Here is a 20380-nt window from a genome sequence, read left to right as displayed (position 1 = left end):
GGTCAACACAGTCAGGCAAAGAAGGGGGAAATATTTTCAAACATTTGCTGAAGTTTCTCATTAAAAATGTTAATAAAAGGGATTGAGCAATAATGGAGATAAGGAACACATAGGAGCAGGAGTAGGCCTTTCAGCCCCTCGAGCCTTTTCCAACATTCAATTAGATCATGGCTGATGTGAACCTCAACTCCATTTATCTGCCTTGGTTCCATATCCCTTAATAACCTTGCCTAACAAAAATCTATCGATCTCAGTCTTGAAATTTTCAATTGACCTAACCTCAACAGCTTTTTGGGGAGAGAGTTCCTGATTTCCACTACCCTTGGTGTGAAGAAGTGTTTCCTGACATCACCCCTGAGCGTCCTGGCTCTAATTTTAAGGTTCTGTCCCCTTGTTTTGGACTCCCCTGGATAAATTAGCGACCCTTAGCTGAAGTCGCAGCGCAGCTATCTTGTTAATGGAGAAACTGCTGAGAAATGTCATTAGCAGTGCTATCACATACATTCACTCACTCTTTCACTCTCACTTTCTCTCTCCCTCTCTCACTCACTCACTCTTATGCCAGCCCATTGAAAAACTTGCCACCTTTGAGACCATTTTATTGTGAGGAAACACATTATAGAACAGAAAAGCCACAAAGAAACACTCACTATCCAGATCAGGAGAGAAAATGGATTGCTAATACTCAGCAAATAGAATAGTTTTGCTACTAAATTAAATGGAACAAACTAACAAGTATGTACAAGTTATGCAAGTTGATTTAAATGTTTTAAGGTAGAATTTCCCTCTTCTATCAGAGTAAGACTCAGAATTAAACATTGTCCTGATTTTACTTTTTAATCATTTAATATTTTACACAGTTTAGTAAAGTGCACTGTATTTGGAGAAAGACTGTATACATCCAATTTTATTTGCAGATTCAGTTGTTTCGGAGTTTGGTCTTCATGTAAATGGCAGTGATGAATTTCCTCCCAGCTACAAAAGACTAAAGACAGAGGATGAAGCGGACAATTACATACATACCAGGAGTATAGAGGCAGAAGTGGATTCTGAAATGTTTATCCCTTTCTCGTGCCAACAGTGCGGTCTAATACTGGACAGTTATCCACAGCAGCTGGACAGAATGACTGGTCAGAACTGCCCAAAATGTAGCCAGGAGGGTTTATCAGTTGAGGACGTCGCTGCTAACCAAGCCGAAAAGCTGTTCAGCTGCCGGCTGTGCCGTTTCATTTCACAATACCCCAACCACCTGGCGAGGCACATGAAAACGCACAGCGGCGAGAAGCCGTACAAGTGCTTGCACTGTGACCACGCGTCTGCCCAGCCAGAAAATCTCAAGCGGCACATGCGGACTCACACGGGCGAGAAACCCTTCAAATGTAAAGACTGCGACTACGCCTGCAGCAACATGACCAACCTGAAACGTCACCAGCGCATCCACTCGGGCAACAAGCCGTTCAAGTGCGACACCTGCAACTATAGCTGCAACCAGAGCATAAATCTCAAACGCCACATGCTCAGGCACACGGATCAAACACCCTTCAAGACCCCTGAATGTAATGTATCCAAGCACTTTTTTCATAATTTTTATTTAGAATTTATTCCAAACATTGAGCTAGATTTTTCGAGCAAAGTGTCTTCTGATTTAAAGTGGTTAAACCATTATTTTTTCCAGTAAATATTTAGAAAAGAGAAATTGCAAGATGTGAAAGTGTTCTCTGCGATAACATTTTTTTAAACAATGAGTTTGATGTTTGTGGGAATTCACAGTAAGAAATCCATCGTTCTTAACTTACAGATTCAGGCTGTCCACTCTCATATATGACAGAAAATGGTGTTCTGTCATATGGTAGAATGTTCTAACTGATATTGTAGATTCTATTATTGTGAATTTTTAAAAAGATATATTGCAACCATTTGTATCTGCCAATTGGAGTATTCAGACCAGATGAACAGTTCTGGAGAAACTATATTAAAACTGGAATTTTAAAATAAATCCTGTGGGTTGTTCAGTGGGATCTGATAAACTACTGTCTCACCTCCTCCAGTTATTCCAAAGGAAGGAAACTTGTTATAAAGGTTATTCTCTGTGCTCCTGTGCTGCATTGGTTTGAATCTATGGTTAGTGGTAAAAGAAGTGGTGTTGTGTCAAGACATGATGGGATGATAATTTTACAAGATGGAAGTCATTTATGTGCAGGTTTTGAATTGGAAGGGCTTACTTAACGTGTGAAATGATGCTTGTACGTCAGTAAATGTATAACCAAATTCAAGGACTATAGCACCGTATAGATTGAAATTTGGAAGAACAGTCTCCACTGACTCAAAGAGCCAAGTATTATCCGCTATTAAGTTACATCATTACCTTGACAGGTTAAATTTCTGCTTAGACAGGCAAGTTGATTTTGCTTATAAACCTTTTTCAACCGTGTACCATTAGTCGTCAAGGTAACCCTGTACCTTTTTGTCCTGTAGTAAGACTCGCACTAAAACTTTCTGAAAATATCATTATCCATTTCAGGGTGAGAATATGAGTATGGCTATGGCTGCAGGGTATCCCTGATATGTCTGTCAGCTATAATGTTAATAACACTTTTTAATTTGATGTACTGTGGTTTGCAGGACACTTGTGATGCACTGATTTACATTTTCAATTGATTATTGATAGGAGCAAACATTTTTTATATGGATAACTTGCGTGCTCTGTAGAAGAATTGATTTTCTCCCAGCCTCTTTAGCTTCCATTTTAATTGGGCCAAAAGAGGCAAACAAAAAAGAATACTATCCTCTTAAATAATTGAGTCATTATGATTCTGTTCTGGTATTGCAGTACTCATTCTCTGTCTCTATCATATTTAATGTAGTTGATTGGTTTTGCACACTTAAAAACCAATATCATATATATATATATATATATATATATTTTTAAATGGTTAAATTTTTGTACTCCAATGTAAATGATGTCAGTGCCAGGAGTGGAATACTTTCCAGTTTTGTCACTGGTCATCAGCATTAAATGTTTCCAGGTCAGGTAGAGCACAGGTAACTGGAGGAAAGCTCCCTTTACTCTGCTCCAACAACATGCCTTCGAATCCTTCTCACAAAAGCCAACCAATACAAATTTTTCCACTTTTACTCTCTATGGCCTCTCTGAATGAGATTATCAGTTGGTGTCGAATTAGAGGGAGTTTTGTGCAAACTGGGTTGAGACTGCCTAAGCTGATTACATATACAGGAGACAGACAGGGGGAGCCTTTTATCGCATTAGTCTGTGCTGGATGAAAACCCAGGTCCAAGAAATTAGAATCTAACTAACAGCTCCACCCAGTCTCTTGGGTAACTTTTATTCTTCAAGAAATTGCTCCAAGTCTTAAGATTACATTCTTAATGCCTCAAGCCTTTTATTTTGTTCCGTATATCAAGTGAGTTGTGGCTAGGGACGACATATTGATGTACAGAAACAAAACACTCCATCAAACCTGTGATATTCCTTCCAGCTTTGCTTCACTGTCAAAATTGTGAACCTTTTAGAATGGCATTGACGCAAGCTGAGAGGCAGTTTTATTTTTGTTCAATTTACCACTGAATGTTGAGAAATGTATGGCTGATTTGTCAGGGAAGCTTGTGCTTGAATTAGGATTATGATTGGATTGCAGTACGTACAGACTTGAATATAAATGGCTTTTTCAACATTTCTATTTCAATCCATACGTCATCACAAATTGGAATATAAAACCATGTAATCTTTGTAATCACCATCTCTTACAAGAAGTACTGCATACAAGAGTGTAATGTGCTGTTGTCTTTAGGTGAAATTAAGTGACAGTTTGCAGTCTTCTGTGCACCGAACATTAATGTATGAATAATTGAAAATTTATTATGTCTTCACAAACGAAGTCTTACGTCACATTGGGGAATTCTATATAATAGGAGTGAGTGGGAAGTGATCTAACTTTCTATGACTGGATCAGAAGGAACCATGCGTGTGCATAGGGGTAAAATTGTGTTTCTGAAATCTAAGCAAAACTGAGAATCTGATCTCTGTGCTGGAATTTGCTTTGATACTCCATGTATTTCACAATTGGAGTGACAAAATTGACCCAACAACGTGAATTATTGGGCACTAGTTTCCAGCTAATGCTGGAAGAAAGTTTGGGAATTAACGTAATCTCCTAAGTAGGAGCGGTTGAGGGGAATACTGGGATCAAGTGTGCATTTATGTGGCATTGACTGCATATCCATTGGTATTTGTGTAAAATGATGACCCATTACATTTTTTTTGGAAGTGACCTCATGACCTGTGGAAGGAAAGGCCTTCATGGACTCCATAGTGTATCTCGTTCCATGATCTCTTTTATGCAATTAATTATTTGTAAGGCCTGGTCTTAGCCTTGAGTTCAGCAGAATTTCCCAGTTGTCCTTAAGTCAATCTCAGAGTGAAACATTGCCCTAAAGCTCTCCAGTACAATAACTTCTGGGTATAGCATGCTATACAGGCTAATATTAATTACTTAAAGTTCCTTTACACTTTTAAGACTTTTATTTACATTCAGTAATTAGTATTGCAGTGAAAAGAGAATTTTTGTAGTATGATTTCAGAGTGTGATGCAGTTTATAATTATACTGGACTATAAATTTGCTCAGGCTAAAGAAATTGCCATAATGCAATATCACAATATTCACGATTACTTGGACAGATCAACTACAGAAGCAGTTTTTTTTGTCCACTTACTACTTAAGACGAATTTGAATGATTAGTTTTTGTTTGGTTTTACAGTAGGTTTGTACAATTTATGGTGATCTTAATTTCTATGTAATGCTTATTTCATCTGGATCCATTCTTCAGATTAAAAACAAAAAAAACTATAGATGCTGGAAATTTGAAACCAAAACAGTAAATGTTGAAAACACTCAGCCGGTCAGACACCATTAATTTGTCTGTTCTCTCCACAGATGCTGATTGGTCTGCTAAGTTTTTCCAACATTTTCTGTTTTTGTTTCCCATTGTTCAGATCTTTCTGTCCGTGTCTGTCTCTCTCTTCCCCCCCACCTCGCTCTTTCTTTCTCCCTCCTCCTCCCTCTCATTCTTTCTCTCTCTCTCTCTCATACTAGCAAAGTCAATTGGAATTGCAGCAAGACTGAATGTTGAGATTAACAAAATAAGGATGCAGTGCTACAATGTAATGCTCTGGAGCTGGGGATCTCACTAGCCAAATGTTGCTAAGCGCTGTCAAATAACCAGCAAAATTGGAAAATAAGATATTTCACCAGTTACCTTCTGTTTAAATTCAAACCTATTGTCACTGCAGCAAAACACCATCTACAGTGGGAAACTTTTTCAATTATTAGGTGCAGGTAAATAGAAAGTCTAAACAAAACTGACATAAATTAACTGCAACTGTGCTTCTGAATCACTACCAGAAATGTAAAGTTTCCATTTTCTATTAGACAAATGAATGTTGGCAGGTAAATACATATTTTAATTCTGTACTCTCCTTCCCTCCATTTGCAGTGATTATTAGCATAATCCAGGTTTCAAACCACTCATTTTGTCTTCCAGATTCAAATACCTTGGCAAACATTGAGTTACTCAAACCAGGCAGTGACAGGGGGTGCAGCATTGTCTCTGGGCTGGGGGTTGAGGGAAGCCAGAGTTGCAGCTTCAGTGACCTCCAGATGGAGAGTGCACATTTGTGAATATCAACTAAGGGCAGAGCTAGGATCCATGTGATGTTCCCCATAGTTGAATGATCTGCTGATGTTCCCTATCTATACTAACACGTGAAAAATGGGCACTTGGGCAGCCAAAGCAGGTGGAATCGTACCTCAGGAACAGCACTTTTAGGAAAGGAGGAGAGAAAATTGATTGGCAAAAGTACTTGTTAGAACTTAGTCCTTACCGAGTACTTGGTGAATATTGTTGAAATAATGATTCTTGCATCTTTTTAAATCTCTTAACCCGCTTTGGTCAGATTATTGTGTGTTTCCAGCTTTGATGGGCCATTGTTCCAAGTAAGGCAATAAAAAAACACCGCAGCCTCACAGTTTCAGTGAAATAGTAATGCTTCAGTCCTGTGATTCTTGTTTTCAAGTTTTTTGGGAATGTCCCATCTCCAGGCTAACGAAGGTCACATGCTCAAACGGCTCTGCTTTGTTTCGTCATAACTAAACAATAGCAAATGGATTTGCGATATGTCTAGGGTCCCGTGCACCCAACTAAAGGAAGCGACTTGCATGGTCTCAGTGTTAAAAAGAGGAATTATCCTATTTATAAGCAGACTTTTGCAGCTTTTCTATAACCATATAAGAGTACGGTTTTCTTAAAACTACAAATGCGGTTGCGCAAGAACGTAAGAACAGAAGAAATAGGAGTAGGAGTAGGCCGTAAGGCACCTAGAGCCTGCTCTCCGTTCATTAAGATCATGGCCGATCTTCTACCTCGACTCCACTTTCCCGCCCGATCCCCATATCCCTTGATTCCCTTAGAGTCCAAAAATCTATCCATCGAGAAAAATGGTTTTTGATCTTCGGCGACCCTGGATCAGTACTTGGGGCTTAAACCAATCTGCTATGGTAAGTAGCGCTACTGCACTGAAGTTGAAATTTTCTTTGCATTTGCAATAGTTGCAGATTAATGGATGCACTGTTTGTGAAAATAACTCTTAACAAAAAAGTAAATTTCAGCAGAGTAGCGTTACTCCTGGTCAGTGATGGGCAACATGATTTTTTTTGTTAATTATGTTAACATATTATGTATGACAAAAACTTCTTTCTAGAAGCGATTTAACTTTAATTATGTGAAAAAAGGTTTGCTTAATTTATCAGTGAACTACTAAGCTCATGTTGGTAGCCTGAGGTGGTACCGGTTCAAAGCTGCAGGTAGGTTGCAGCTGTGATCTTATCAATATGTAAATCTTAACACATGTGAATTGTTTTCTCGTTTGCTTTGTAATTGAGCACCCAACTGCTATTCTTTTCTTTTTCCTTTTTTTACATTGTTTTTGTATCTAGTCATGCAGTTCTATCACTACAAGAAATTTAACATCATAACACTAGGATTTTTAGGAACAGGAAAAGGAAATTAGTTCCAACACGCCTGTCCTTGTTTTATATGATGTGGAGATGCTGGTGATGGTCTGGGGTGGACAAGTGTAAGGAATCTTACAACACCGGGTTATAGTCCAACAGTTTTATTTGAAAATCACAAGCTTTCGGAGCTTGTGATTTTCAAATAAAACTGTTGGACTATAACCTGGTGTTGTAAGATTCCTTACACTTGTTTTCTATATCAGCTCTTCATAACCTCCTCCTTGTTATTTCCCTTAATCCCATCTCCCTCCAGAAACTCATCTAATTATCTCTTCTTCACATTAATACTGTGCACTTCAATGGTAACTTTGGCTTTTTTTGTGCTGTACAATCAGCTTTTGGGTGAAAAAAACTTTTGAAGCCTTCCGACTTCCTTTCTTACTCCTAACTCTCCTAATTTGCGGGTTATGAACCCTTCACCGTAGTGAGCAATTAGCTCTTTTTTTCCAATTATGTCTACATCTTGAATATTTCAACTACATCTTCTCATAGTATCCTCTTTTCTAAAGTACAAAGGCCACATTTTTAAACTTTTTTCTCAGAACTTAAATTTCTGATACCCAGAATCGCCATTGTTGCTCATTTCTGTACCGTCTCAAGGGCAAAAATAACCTTACAGATTGGGTCTGACCAGTACTTTAGACAACCAAATACAACCTCTTTTCATTTGTATCCTGCTAATGCAAGCCTTTACCTTATTCGCTTTTCTTACTGCATCTAAGTACTGTGCTAATGATTTCATAGATTCATCCTCTATAATAGTCCGCGTTCTGTGGAAATTGTAATGTTTCGATTTGATTTTCTCTGGTAACATGGCTATGGCTTGTTATTTCCTTCATGTTCTGGGTAGGCTGTTGCCCAATGGATGAAATACTTCTGGTTATAATCACTTCTAAAACCATTGTGGAAATGCTCTTCTCTCCTATTCTGTTGCATTCCCCTTTCCTGTTCGGTTAACTCTAGGATCCTGGGAATGACAATGTTTGTTTAAGAACGCTGATGCTATTGCTTTAACAATTTTCCAGAGGCAACAAGGAACTGCCATCTTAAAGTAACAACCTGGCAAAATGTTCTCTCCATGAGATGTTGAAGTGCACATGTTGGTGAAGAATGACTTTAAATTTGAGTTTTTTAGTCTGAACTGCTAGCACTCCTACTGGCCTAATGGTTTATACATTTACAAAATTTTTGGCTTCCTCAATGGTCCACTGTGTAAATGCACCACTTGGATTGTTGCTGAGCCATACAGAGCAGCAAAATCCCCGCTTCAATCTCTGTTCTGTACTGAGCTAGCTGATCTCCATCAGGGGCATTACCACAGCTTCGGTGTCCCTGGGCAAGGGAGAAAAAAATCAGCAATGATCCTTACTCCTGATCATTATCCAGCTGGAAAGTGTGTATGCGTATATCACGTGGGGATTAGATTGGACTCTGCTGTGATGCCTTGCCTTGCCTCTGCACCCAGGCAAATAGCCTATTGACATACACTACCTAAACACAAGCACAAAGAGTGGCCACTGAGGTGAGATGCCAGGGAGTTGCTTGCACCCGGGGACGTGTACCCCAGTATGACACCCCGCCTTTCAGTGAGAAGTAGAGGAAACTGAGAAAAGAGTAAAAACCCATACTTCTATATTTGTATATAATCCACATGTAACATACCTGTAGGAAAATCATCCAGGCAAAAAACAGTGAAACCCTTTCCCTAGAATGAGGCCAAATGAAGTCACTCAGTCCCCACTGAAAAAGTGGAAATTCGTGAAATATTCAGTCAGTGGGTTAAGGTTGCCCACCTGATTCTGTTTTCACCATGGTATACCACATTCCGCCTTGAACTGCCATTTGGGCTAACCTTCCTTTGTGCCGTTAGTTAGAACTTAACCTCAGCAAGGCATTCTGTGATTGAAGTATACGTATCAAATAGATACAGAACAGAGAAGATTTCACTTGTCATATGCAAAGCATTTTTGAATCCGAACACTGAAGAGAGAAATAAGATGGAAATTTAATTCATTATATGTATATATAACTTACTAAAAAGATCTTTACCATTCACTTAATTGCAGTATTTTTTCCTTTTATTTCTGTATGAATTTTTGATTTTGTTTGGGGTTTGTTATTTCATTCCCCACCCAAAAAAAATGTAGCCTTTGAGTGTTATACCCATGTAGATGTTGAGAAACTTTCACTTTTTGCCCCCAATGTCTGATGAATACCCTCAGGTCGACTATCCTATGTGTTGAATGAAGATTAAAGCTCCTTTAACTCCACCCCAAAAGAATGACTTACGCCTCCTCCCCACGCTTCTCAAAAAGCACTCCTCCCTCCCAACTACTACTGCAGCAGCATCATTTTTTCCCACACACTTTTTTGATCTACCTGAGTGAAACTCTTGGTGCTGTTTTATAGCCATTTTATGGTGTGGACTTGCATTCATTATAAACAGACTACAGATTATCTAAGCTCTCTTCATTGTAAGACTCTCAAAATCAGCAAAGAAAAAACCTCAAATAGTGCCTTATGATATCTCAAAGCACTTCACAACCAATGGATCACTTCTGAAATGTAGTCACTAGATGTAGCAAAAGATTTTCATCCGATCTGTCTGGGCTGAATTCAAACCTAGATGAGAAAGGAAAGTCTTCTAACTTACTGTGTCACCCAGACCCTTAAATCCAATACAAATTAGTGCATAATAAAAACATTAATTATGTAGAAAATAGATTTTCTGCTTTTATGACTGTTTCAGTGACTATGTTTTGACCTTTTCTAAATAGTAGCTGATAGTCTAAACATCACAGCCTGATTATTACCTTTTTGTTTTTCTTTGTTAAACCCCATATTTTTTTTAAAATGCATTGGAAATAATTTTATAACAATGAAAATGCAGAAAAGTCACTGTACCATATTGGTATCATACTGCATAAAGATACTCTGCACAGTGATTGTTGCCCATCACAACTTCTGGTATTGTAGCTCTGTTGATAGAATGGTATTTTATCTATACTAGTTTTATTTGCCAGCTGGCAGTGCCCAGTAAACTGATTTCTTGTGTTGATTTTTATTCACAGATTCTGATAGCTCGGAGTTTATTCATGCAGATGACAATGGTGAATTTTCTCCAAGCTGCAAACGACTCAAGACTGGAAAGGAACCGCAGGAGGATGTTGAGATGGTGGGTGACCAAGAGGAATCTACTGCAAGGCCACTTAATGTGCTCTCAGACTGCTATGATGGTTCCCCTCAGCAGACAAATGGCTTTGTCAATCAGAACAGTATGGAAGCCAGTGTGGAAGTTATATTGGAAGAAGACCGTGGTTCCGAGGAAGCGTCCATGTATTGCGACAATCTCAACAAAAACAAAATGCTGGATGACGAGAAACTGTATAAATGTTCTTCCTGCAACTATACGACTAACCAGTTGGGCAAGTTTAAGCGTCATTGCTTGATTCATGAAGACCAGAAGCCTTTAAGATATGTCAGTGCATCTGGCCAATTAGGAAACCGTATGCAAACCCACACTCCGAAAAAGCCCTTCAAATGCACCTACTGTCATTTTGCCTGTGATCGTATGATAACCCTAACGCGACACAAGAGGAAGCACATGAAGAGAACGCCTCCATTGCAACTAAAAGAGGACGCTTTTTCAAGGAAACTCCTCACCTCACAGGCCGACTGTGATGCATCCACCATGGGAAATGAAGAGAAGAAGTTTTTCAACTGCTCGTATTGCAGCTATACATCGTCGTTGATGGGGAACCTACAGCGCCACATCCGGATCCACCTTGGAGAAAAACCCTTTAAGTGTGACCAATGCAACTATGCAACTGGCCAGTCAGGGAACTTGAAGCGCCATAAACTAACTCATACCCAGAAAAAGTCATTCACATGCAACCAATGTGATTATGCATCTGGTCAGATGGGGAATCTCAAACGTCATATGCTGATACACACAAGGAAAAAATGCTTCAAATGCAGCCAGTGTGACTACACAGGGGACAGTATGGCAGATTTAATGCGGCACAAACAAAACCACAAAGAAGACAAAGATTTACTACAAAATAATGAACCAGACGCAAATGGTGAGGAGAAGCCTTATAAATGTTTGTATTGTAGCTATGCGTCACCACTGTTAGGAAATCTCCAACGACACACCCGCATTCATCTGGGAGAAAAACCCTTCAAGTGTGACAAATGTGATTATTCATCCTGTCAAATGGGGAATCTTAAACGTCATATGCTCACACATACACGTGAAAAAATGTTCAAATGTCGCCACTGTGGCTACGTCTGTAGTAACTTATTAGACTTAAAGCAGCATAAAGAGACTCACGTAAAGGAAAAGCTTCTACAGGATAAGCAAAGTGTCACCAATGAAGCCTCAACCCATACTCCTGAGCAAGTTGCAACAGGCAATGGGGATGAAAAGCCTTACAAATGTTTATATTGTGATTATACGTCATTATTGTTGGGGAACCTCCAAAGGCACACTCGAATTCATCTTGGAGAGAAGCCCTTCAAATGTGACCAATGCGACTATGCAACTTATCAGTCAGGACACCTTAAGAGGCACAGACTGACCCACACAAACACAAAATCACTCAAGTGTCGCTTGTGTGATTATGTCTGTGATAACATGGCAGACCTAAAGCAGCACCAGCAAGAACACACTGAGAAAACTGGAAGTGGAGAAAAGAAGCCTTACAAATGTACGTACTGTAATTATGTATCTTCGTTATCAGGGAACCTGCAACGGCACATCCGGATCCATCTGGGAGAAAAGCCCTTCAAATGTGACCAGTGCGAATATGCATCTCACCAGTCAGGAAATCTCAAGCGTCACATATTAACTCATACTCGGCCCAAGTCGTTCAAATGTGGCATCTGCTACTATACATGCAGCAGTGCAGTGGAATTAAAAGAACATAAGGAGACTCATGTCAAGAAAGAATTACTAATGCAAGATGATGAAAATGGGAATGAAAAAGCCCAAGAGCTTTACTCCTGCAAGCTATGTAGCTTCATCTCGGAGTACCCAGGCCACCTCATGCGGCACATGAAAACGCACAATGCAGAGAAGCCCTATAAGTGTCACTACTGTGAATATGCAACAGTGCAACAGGGTAACCTTAAACGACATATATTGATCCACACAGGGGAAAAACCCTTTAGATGTGACGAGTGTAATTACACCTGCAGTCGCATGGAGAATTTGAAGCGACACAAGCAAATTCATGCAGAAAAGACGTTCTTGGAGGAAGGGGAAGGCAGCAGCTCAGCGAAATCCGAAAAACCCTTTTGTTGCGTCTTGTGCAGTTTTAAAGCCCAGTACCCAAGTATCCTTGCAAGGCACATGAAGACACACCCGGATGTGACCAGGAAACTCCAGGGAGCCCAACTGGCCCGCACAGGTAGAAAACCTTTCCAGTGTGATCAATGCACCTACTCCAGTCGCAATAAGACCAGCTGGAAGACGCACATGCAGAGTCACGTGGACAATGAGGTGACGCCACAGTGCAAGGAAGAAAGTGAGAGTGAAAATGTCCAGAAACATTTTTCTTGCAATCTGTGTGACTTCATCACTCAACACCCAAACGATTTAATGAGGCACATGAAAACACACAGCACAGGTTCTGTGTCCACTGATCCCCAGTCCCCTTCCACAGAGACAACTCTGCATCAAAGTAGTGAAAATATCTTTTCTTGTAAGTTGTGCAGTTTTGTTACCCAGTATCCCAACCACTTCATAATGCACATGAAAACGCACATGAAAACGCACAACAACAGCAAAAGTGAATACCAGTGTTCCCACTGCAACTATACCACCAAGCAGTCTGGGAACTTCAAGCGCCATATCCAGGTTCACTTGGGTGTACGGCCTTTTAAATGCAACAAGTGCAACTACGCATCCATTAATTTTGCAAACTTGAAGAGGCACTTGCAGACCCACATGAAACAAGCATCTCGCCAATTGGATTCCTCGTCTTCTGACATTGCTGACCTGGTACAACAGGACAGCATTAGCATAAAAACAGAGACAGAGGATGGTCTATATTCACAGGAAGATAGTCTTGAAAATAATGAGGACCGTCCGAACTGTGAGTCAAGTGGTCCTTTCCTGAACTGTGTTTCAAGGAATTTGAAACGGAAGAGACAGTATAAATGTTCACATTGCTATTACGAGACTGTCGAGTTGGGGAACCTGAACCGACACATCAGGAGCCACAAAGGAGAAAAACCCTTTAAATGTAACCAGTGCAATTATGCTTCCACCCAATTGGTCAATGTCAAACGACACCTTCGAACGCATGCAGGAAAGAAATCCTACCAGTGTAACCAGTGCGAGTTTGTATGTGATAGCAAGACGGCCTTTAAATTACACAAACGGAATCACGTGGCAAGTTTGGAGGTAAAGCAAGAAGGGAAGAATGAGAATAACCTTAGCAAAGAACAGAAAGTCTTCTCTTGCAAGTTGTGCAATTTTTTCTCACAGTACCAGAGCAACCTCATAAGACACATGAACATACACAACTACAGAAGGCCATATAAATGTTCACAGTGTAACTATGTCTCTGCCCAACTGGGTAACCTCAAACGGCATATGAGGAACCATATAAAGAAAGAAACCTTCCAGTGCGACCAGTGCAACTACTCGTGTGCTTCTATGACCAACCTTAAGCGACATGCCAGGGTTCACACAAGTCAAAGCCTAATTGTGCAATAAAGGGAAAGCCTTCATTGGAAAGGACAAAGAGCTCTGTCCAACAAGTTGGGTCATTGTGTTGTACAGCACTCAAAACCTTGGCGGATGCAGAGCCATGCAGATGTTCTCGCATCCTAATGAAGTAACGTAAAAGGTGCAGTGGTGGATTTATGTGGGCAAGGGAGCCCTCCAGTGCAAGCAGCAGCACGAGACTGAAAGGATTCGGCAGGGCCGAAATAGTGTAAACTCGTTTTTAGAGAACAAGAGGCTGTGTGCCACTTTTACAGCTATACTTGAAATCATTGTAAATCTTAAAAATACATCAGTGTACACATAAGTTTTGTTTGTTTAACACACAATCGAGTGAAGCCTGCCGTTCTGTTCACTTTGGTGGAATGTCCATCTGTCTCGAGCAGCTGATTTTTGTTGCAACCAGTAAATTTCAGTCACGAAAGTAGAACCGGAGGCCATAAATTTCAGTTAGTGAAAAGTCAATTTAAAATAGATATATTCAATAATAAATGTTTGGAATAATCTTCCAGGTGAGATTGTAGAGAATAAAATATAATTCATGATATAGTTGGATATTATAATAGGACAGTTAGGGTACTGAAGAGATGGGCTGAAATGGTTTGGTTTTTCCCTCATCCTTGGCTTTTCTTGTGTTATATTTTCTTATGTTTAAAGTGATGTAAATAGGCATTAAGAGGTAAATAACCTAATGAATGTACATTAACAGATGGGAGATACTGCAGTACCATTATGGTTTTGCAGTGATCAGTGACTGGCTGATTATACAAAGCTGTACATGTACTTTTTTTCTTCGGAGACTGAACCTCTTCAGTTTTCCCAGGAATGCTACAGTAGATTTACACTGGGGTTGTTGATTTAGATTAAATCTCAATAGAGTGCTTAATCACGTTTTTTTTTAAAAAAGCATGGGTTGTGATTTTTTTTTTGATAATTTATATATTTACTTTTGATTGGAGGACTTCATTTAATATTACGTGCTTCTAAAATGCATCTTCCGAATCTGACTGTTATCTTGACAAATGCCAAACTGTACCACTTAGTAGGAATTGTGGTTAAGTATAGGTTTGTCCATGAAATACTGCTTTATCTAGAGCAGATATGGCATTGGGATATCCTTTAAATCCTCATTTGTGTTCCCCATGAATTGTAAATTTAGCAAATTCAGTCAGTTTGGAATGTAACCCCTAACAGTAGATCCAATCCAGGTTTTATTAGAACTTGAACAGTTGTGGTTTTGTTCTGGATGCACCAAAAGTGGAATTTCATTTCTTTCTTTTCTCTCTTTTTCTCTCTCTCTCTCTCGTGCAATAACACTACAACATCCTAAGCGTCATTGCACGAAGCACACTGGGATCCAGCATCGAAAACCCAAACCCAATTCCAATTATGCTACAGCAACCAAATGCCTGCAAAACCGGAAGCAAACCAAACGTGTTGTTTTGGTTTCAATTTTGAATAGTTCAGGAATAAACCTGAATAAGTTCAGATACACCACACACTGATACTTGATCTGAGTTTCAGGTGGAGGTGGTGCCCTTTAAAGTGTTGCATATGTCACAGATCCATGCAACCTCAGTGAAACTTGATATGCGCAAACAGCTCAGGAATGGTATACCTTGTGTACGCTTTGAATCGGGGACTGTAATCTAGACTCAGCAATCAAATCTGCACAGGCAGGATTAGTTGAGTTCCCCTGTTTTATATTGATGGGCAGCTCTGCTGAGAAGTGCCAACAGTCATTTGCTTTAATTTAAATTTTGAAAGTACATATTAATTGTAAGTTTTAAGCTGTAACCATTTGGAGTTGGCAACCAATGCAGGAGAGGAAAAAGTGGTGGGTGTGGTTAAATGAGAAGAGAAGGCACATGTCAGCAGCTCTGTTGGATTTTTAATGCCAGACTACTGTCAGTCTATCTCGGCAAGCCTGCATGTCTGGTTTGTTTGGAATGGCTTATATTAGCTGTTCTCTCCACAGATGCTGCCTGACCTGCTGAGTGTTTCCAACATTTTCTCTTTTTTTGTATTGGCAAATCAAGGTTGGACCTCAAGATCGGTTTGTTCTCCATTTGCCGTGAGGCAATGCAGAGCCAGGTTCAAAATTTGGCAGTCAGACTACTTCCCTCACACAAATAACAAGGAGCTTTCTGCTTCTGAATTCAAGCCCTGGGAGAGCACTTGCTCAAACTATTCTTGTAGCTTACTTGAAAAGGATCATGATACTATTTTCTAAATGATTCATTTTACTTACAAAAATAAGTATTTAAGCCACGTGCTGCTGTGCTGTGGAGATGCAGCTTCCTGTAGGAAACCTTTGGTAGTGTGATCAAACTATGTTCTGAACATATATAGTCTGTAGTTTCGATAATATAAATTCCACAGACCTTTCGTTAGAAAGAAAAACTATATTTAAATAAGGCAAGGTGTTGAAATAACTAATGGAAATAATTTTCTTCAGAATTGCAAGTGTAGCTTGAAATTGTCGATAGCAACCAAAATATTGCAATAGTAAATTTTAGTTTATTTTGGTGACTACTGGACTTATTACTGTAATATTAATTCACTTAAACATTTCATGTGGCTTAAGCACATTTAATTTTTGCCATATGCTGACCAAAAAAAAACTTGACATAACCCATTCTACTATTAGCATGCAGTCCACTTGCTGGCCAAAAGCAGGCATCTGGAACTGCAGATCCTGTTGACTTGCTTGCTGCATTAAACTTAGGTAGTATGACTAATTGTCTGAAGTCTCCTATTGGTTAGCACACCGCAGATCTCAAATAGTACAGGGTTACAAAACCAATCCTTGACCTTTGTCTGCAGCCATTAAATTCTGTAGAATTCCATTCTTCTTGGCAGACAGGATCCCTTTGTGCAGCAGGTTTCATGAAATGGCAGTCTGCCCATCGGCAGAGAAATTATTAAATTTCTTGGAAGTGTTGGCTTTTTGAAAATTAAAATGTATCCAAACCACCATGGTTAGAGGCTTTCTTTACTTTCAAGGTGCTTCTTCTGCAGTTATCTTCTCCATTAAACATTTAGACTCTTTAAACTCCCTGTTTCTGACCATTCTTGAACAACTCTCTTCCCTTTTTGCTTTCTCCTTTTGGCACCTTTCATTTATACTCTTTACAATTTTCTTTAGTGGACACATTGCTGTCACATAGAAAGCTTATCTATCTGTTTCTCCAAACCTTAGATCCCAACAATCATCAGGGTCAGGCATGAGACATCTGTACTTGTTACAGTTGTTTCTGGCTGCATTCTGTTGGCACGCCACCAGTTGTAAAGGAAAGGATTGAATTTTCAAGATCGTAAATATTGTAAAGACGTTTACTTGTGTGTATATTGTGTCTTTATATTTTTAATGGTATAAGTCTGGTTAGATGCAGTCTGGGAGCAGACTTTTGCGTAAAACTTGCCTTTGTCGTGCTCAATAGAAAAAATGTAAGAAGGTGCACAGACAGACACCACCAACATTCAGTTCAACAGTTTGCCAGAGGTATCCTATTGGTCTGGGTAGGGATGGCATACTGAGTTACTGCCTCATCAAAGGTTACTACTGTAACTTTGTGTTTTACATTAAGAGCACTGAAATTTGACTGACTTACTCTGAAGCCAAACTTACAACCAGACATGTATTTTTATTTCTCATGTTGTAAAAGCATTTCATTGATCATGACTTCCATCAGTTTTAAAAATGGCTAAGAACATCATATGGTAAATTCAGAGGTGTCCAAAAAAAGAGATCTGGCAAAAAAAAAGACATTTAGTATGCATTAGTAATTTTAATAAGCTTTATAAAAAGTTAGTTTCTTTGATCTCATATTTCCCGTGGGATTGTTTAGTCAATAGCAAAACTACAAGCAATATGCAGGCAATCCATAGTGGATTCCTTGCACGAATGGGAGGGAATAGATAACTCAGGTGCAGTGTTGGAAACTAGACTTCTCCACAAGACATTAGTACCTGGTACATAATTTTCATTTGTAAAAGTGCTGTAATTTATTATTTTTGCCTTTTAATAATTAACCATTTGCTATAGGAGTCTGTAAACCTAGATTGATCAATTAGTGCGGTGTCACAGTTATGGGCACATGTTTCCAGTGGTCAGTTATATTGTAATGTAAAATAAAGGCCAAAGAATATCATAGCCAGCTGAATTTAATACTGTAATCTGGACTGCGTGCTTTATGTATTTACCAACCAACCCACCCACCAAAAGACAATGCAAGAATCAAATTTTGGAATTTGACCAAAAGTATATCTTTTGAAGCAAAAGAAAATAATGTGATTACTGGTTTGAACTGATTAATGACCTTAATAATCTGAAGTTAATGTGCATGGAGTACTGTATGTCTTCTTTAAAGAAACTGAAAGAACAATTGCTGTGTACTTATAAAAGTAGTTGCAGATCACTTGTAGCGTTGCCCCTTCAGAGAAAAGGGACTATTGGAAATACCATTATTGAATCATCTTGTAGTTTTTCTGTAGGTATTACTGGTCTAAGATTTGCACTACTATTGTAAAACTAAGCATTTCAGTAACTTAAACACGTCATCATTTGATATTTGCATTTCCAGATTCTAATTAATGGAAATACTGTTATGCAAATTATGAACAGGTGGGTCAGTGAGAGGTAACACCTTAATGAGGTCCTGAAACTAAAACCATCACCCAAAACTGTCAAGAAAATGACAGATTCGGATATTTAGCAGAGGCACGATAAAAAGCCATGGAAAATGATCTGTATCTCAGCAGAGGGCTGAGCTGCTAACTTGTGAACAAAGAAGTCAGGAATGAGATATTGACGTTGTGATTATAGATTACATCCCACAGCTCTTCATTAGCTTTACGGCACTCTAGGTATCAGAAATTAAAATTAGATGTAAATACTTATTTTAAATATATGAACTGTGATTGTGGACGGGTTCTGGTCAAGTCACTAAAATTATTTTCTCTCAGTGCTGTCTCTTCTCAGTTGTCATGTAATTTTCTTAAAAATCTATCATGGTGGAGATGTCCTGGTTTGCCATGGATATCGTTCATCTACACAGTGAACTTGGATACTAAATCTTGAGCAGTCACTTCATAATTTTTCAAGTTAAGGTTTCAAGCAAAGATTGATTTTGGTGTTATTTTCAACTAAAATGTAATTTGAAAATTAAATGATTTTTTTTTGTAACCAAAAGAGTACATAAGTTATAAGCTTTAAACAGGCATAACTTTAAAAAGGACTATTTGATCTGAATAATTCAGAAGCTAATTGCTACTATAGACACGATAAATACAGTATCTCATTGTAAACATTTAGGATTGCTTTCATATTTGTAATTTTTTTTAATGACCAGGGACTGGATAGCTCAAATTAGGCTGCAAGTTCATATATGAGTTATATTGGTCAGAATATAACATTTATGATATAAAAGCGTTTGTTTTATAGTTTATCCCTGGTTCTTACATCTGAGAATCAAGAACCCGCAAACTAGAGTTGTTGTAGAAATTGAGTAGCAGTTTCAAGTACATCAATCTGCAGATCGGAAAAGTCAAAACCCAATCTGTTGGATACCCTGGAAAACCCTTACATAATAGATGTTGGGTTTTTGCTTCACAGCTCTTCTGATCTTCTGTATTGCAATGGTTGTGTGAAGTGTTTGTGTGTTTTGGGACATGGGAACATTGCATTTCCTCACATGCTAACTTCATAGGTTGTGTGCATCTTAATTCTATCTGCAGTTTTGCACAGACTGCGTGATTGTATTTTTCAGTGAAAATAGTTGGTTACATCCACAAGGAAAATTCACAAATCCTCCTGGTTCTCTTATCACAAAGCCTATAATATCGCAATGTTATAGTCACTAAACCTGTTAATAGACTAGTATGGTTACTAATATTAATGGCACTCCCTTCCCATTTTACCAGGTTTCTTCATTTTTCTCTCTGCAACAGTGTACAGGAATCCCTGTGATAGGGGGAAACTGCAGAAATAACAGTCAAATGTTGGGCATTAAAATACCAGACAAATGGTGGTGTCCCTGTGTTTGCTAGTCTCACAAGCCCAAAGGAGGGACAAGGCTGCTATAGGTTGAACTGTTACATGCAGATAGAGGAGCAGAGATGAAAATGGGGTTTTATTTCACTAGTGAAAGACCTGATTAATTCTTGCCACACCCATACCATGTATTTCTCCAGTTTTCTTGGCAACAATTTTAATTTCTGTCTGAAATGTACAACATTTTGAGTCAAGTAACAAACAGACTGTCTACTAATGCTTGGCAGCATATCCTGATGACAAGTATGTGTTTTTTTTCATGAACTATTCTACATTAGAATTTCCTTTCATTGGGGTGTGTAAACATAGAGTACTTAATCTTTAATGTTATATATTTGCCTGTTTTCTACATTAAATGACATACTTTTGCAGCTAATAAGTGTTTTTTTTTTTCATTAATTCCTTTGACTCCTTTTATTTTTTTTTAATAGATCCAATTCCACATAAATTCATATCAGAAAATCCTGGAAGTGCAAGAGAAAGACCACTTAATGTTTAGGCCC

General features: G+C 38.8%; 1 protein-coding gene across 1 annotated transcript in view; it reads left to right on the top strand.

Annotated features, from left to right (window-relative positions):
* LOC137321925 (zinc finger protein 184-like) overlaps window positions 1–20245 on the top strand; it is a 41626-nt gene extending 21381 nt beyond the window's left edge. Inside the window, exon 3 of the mRNA XM_067984791.1 lies at window positions 10161–20245. Within this exon, the coding sequence (XP_067840892.1) occupies window positions 10161–13813 (3653 nt within the window). The 3' untranslated portion in view covers window positions 13814–20245. The remainder of the gene's footprint in view (window positions 1–10160) is intronic.
* The last annotated feature ends 135 nt before the right edge of the window (window positions 20246–20380 follow it).

This window comes from Heptranchias perlo, chromosome 5 (assembly GCF_035084215.1).
Source record: "Heptranchias perlo isolate sHepPer1 chromosome 5, sHepPer1.hap1, whole genome shotgun sequence".
NCBI lineage: Eukaryota > Metazoa > Chordata > Chondrichthyes > Hexanchiformes > Hexanchidae > Heptranchias > Heptranchias perlo.
The sequence above is the reverse complement of the archived record's forward strand: the minus strand, read 5'-3'. Positions and strand labels throughout refer to the sequence as shown.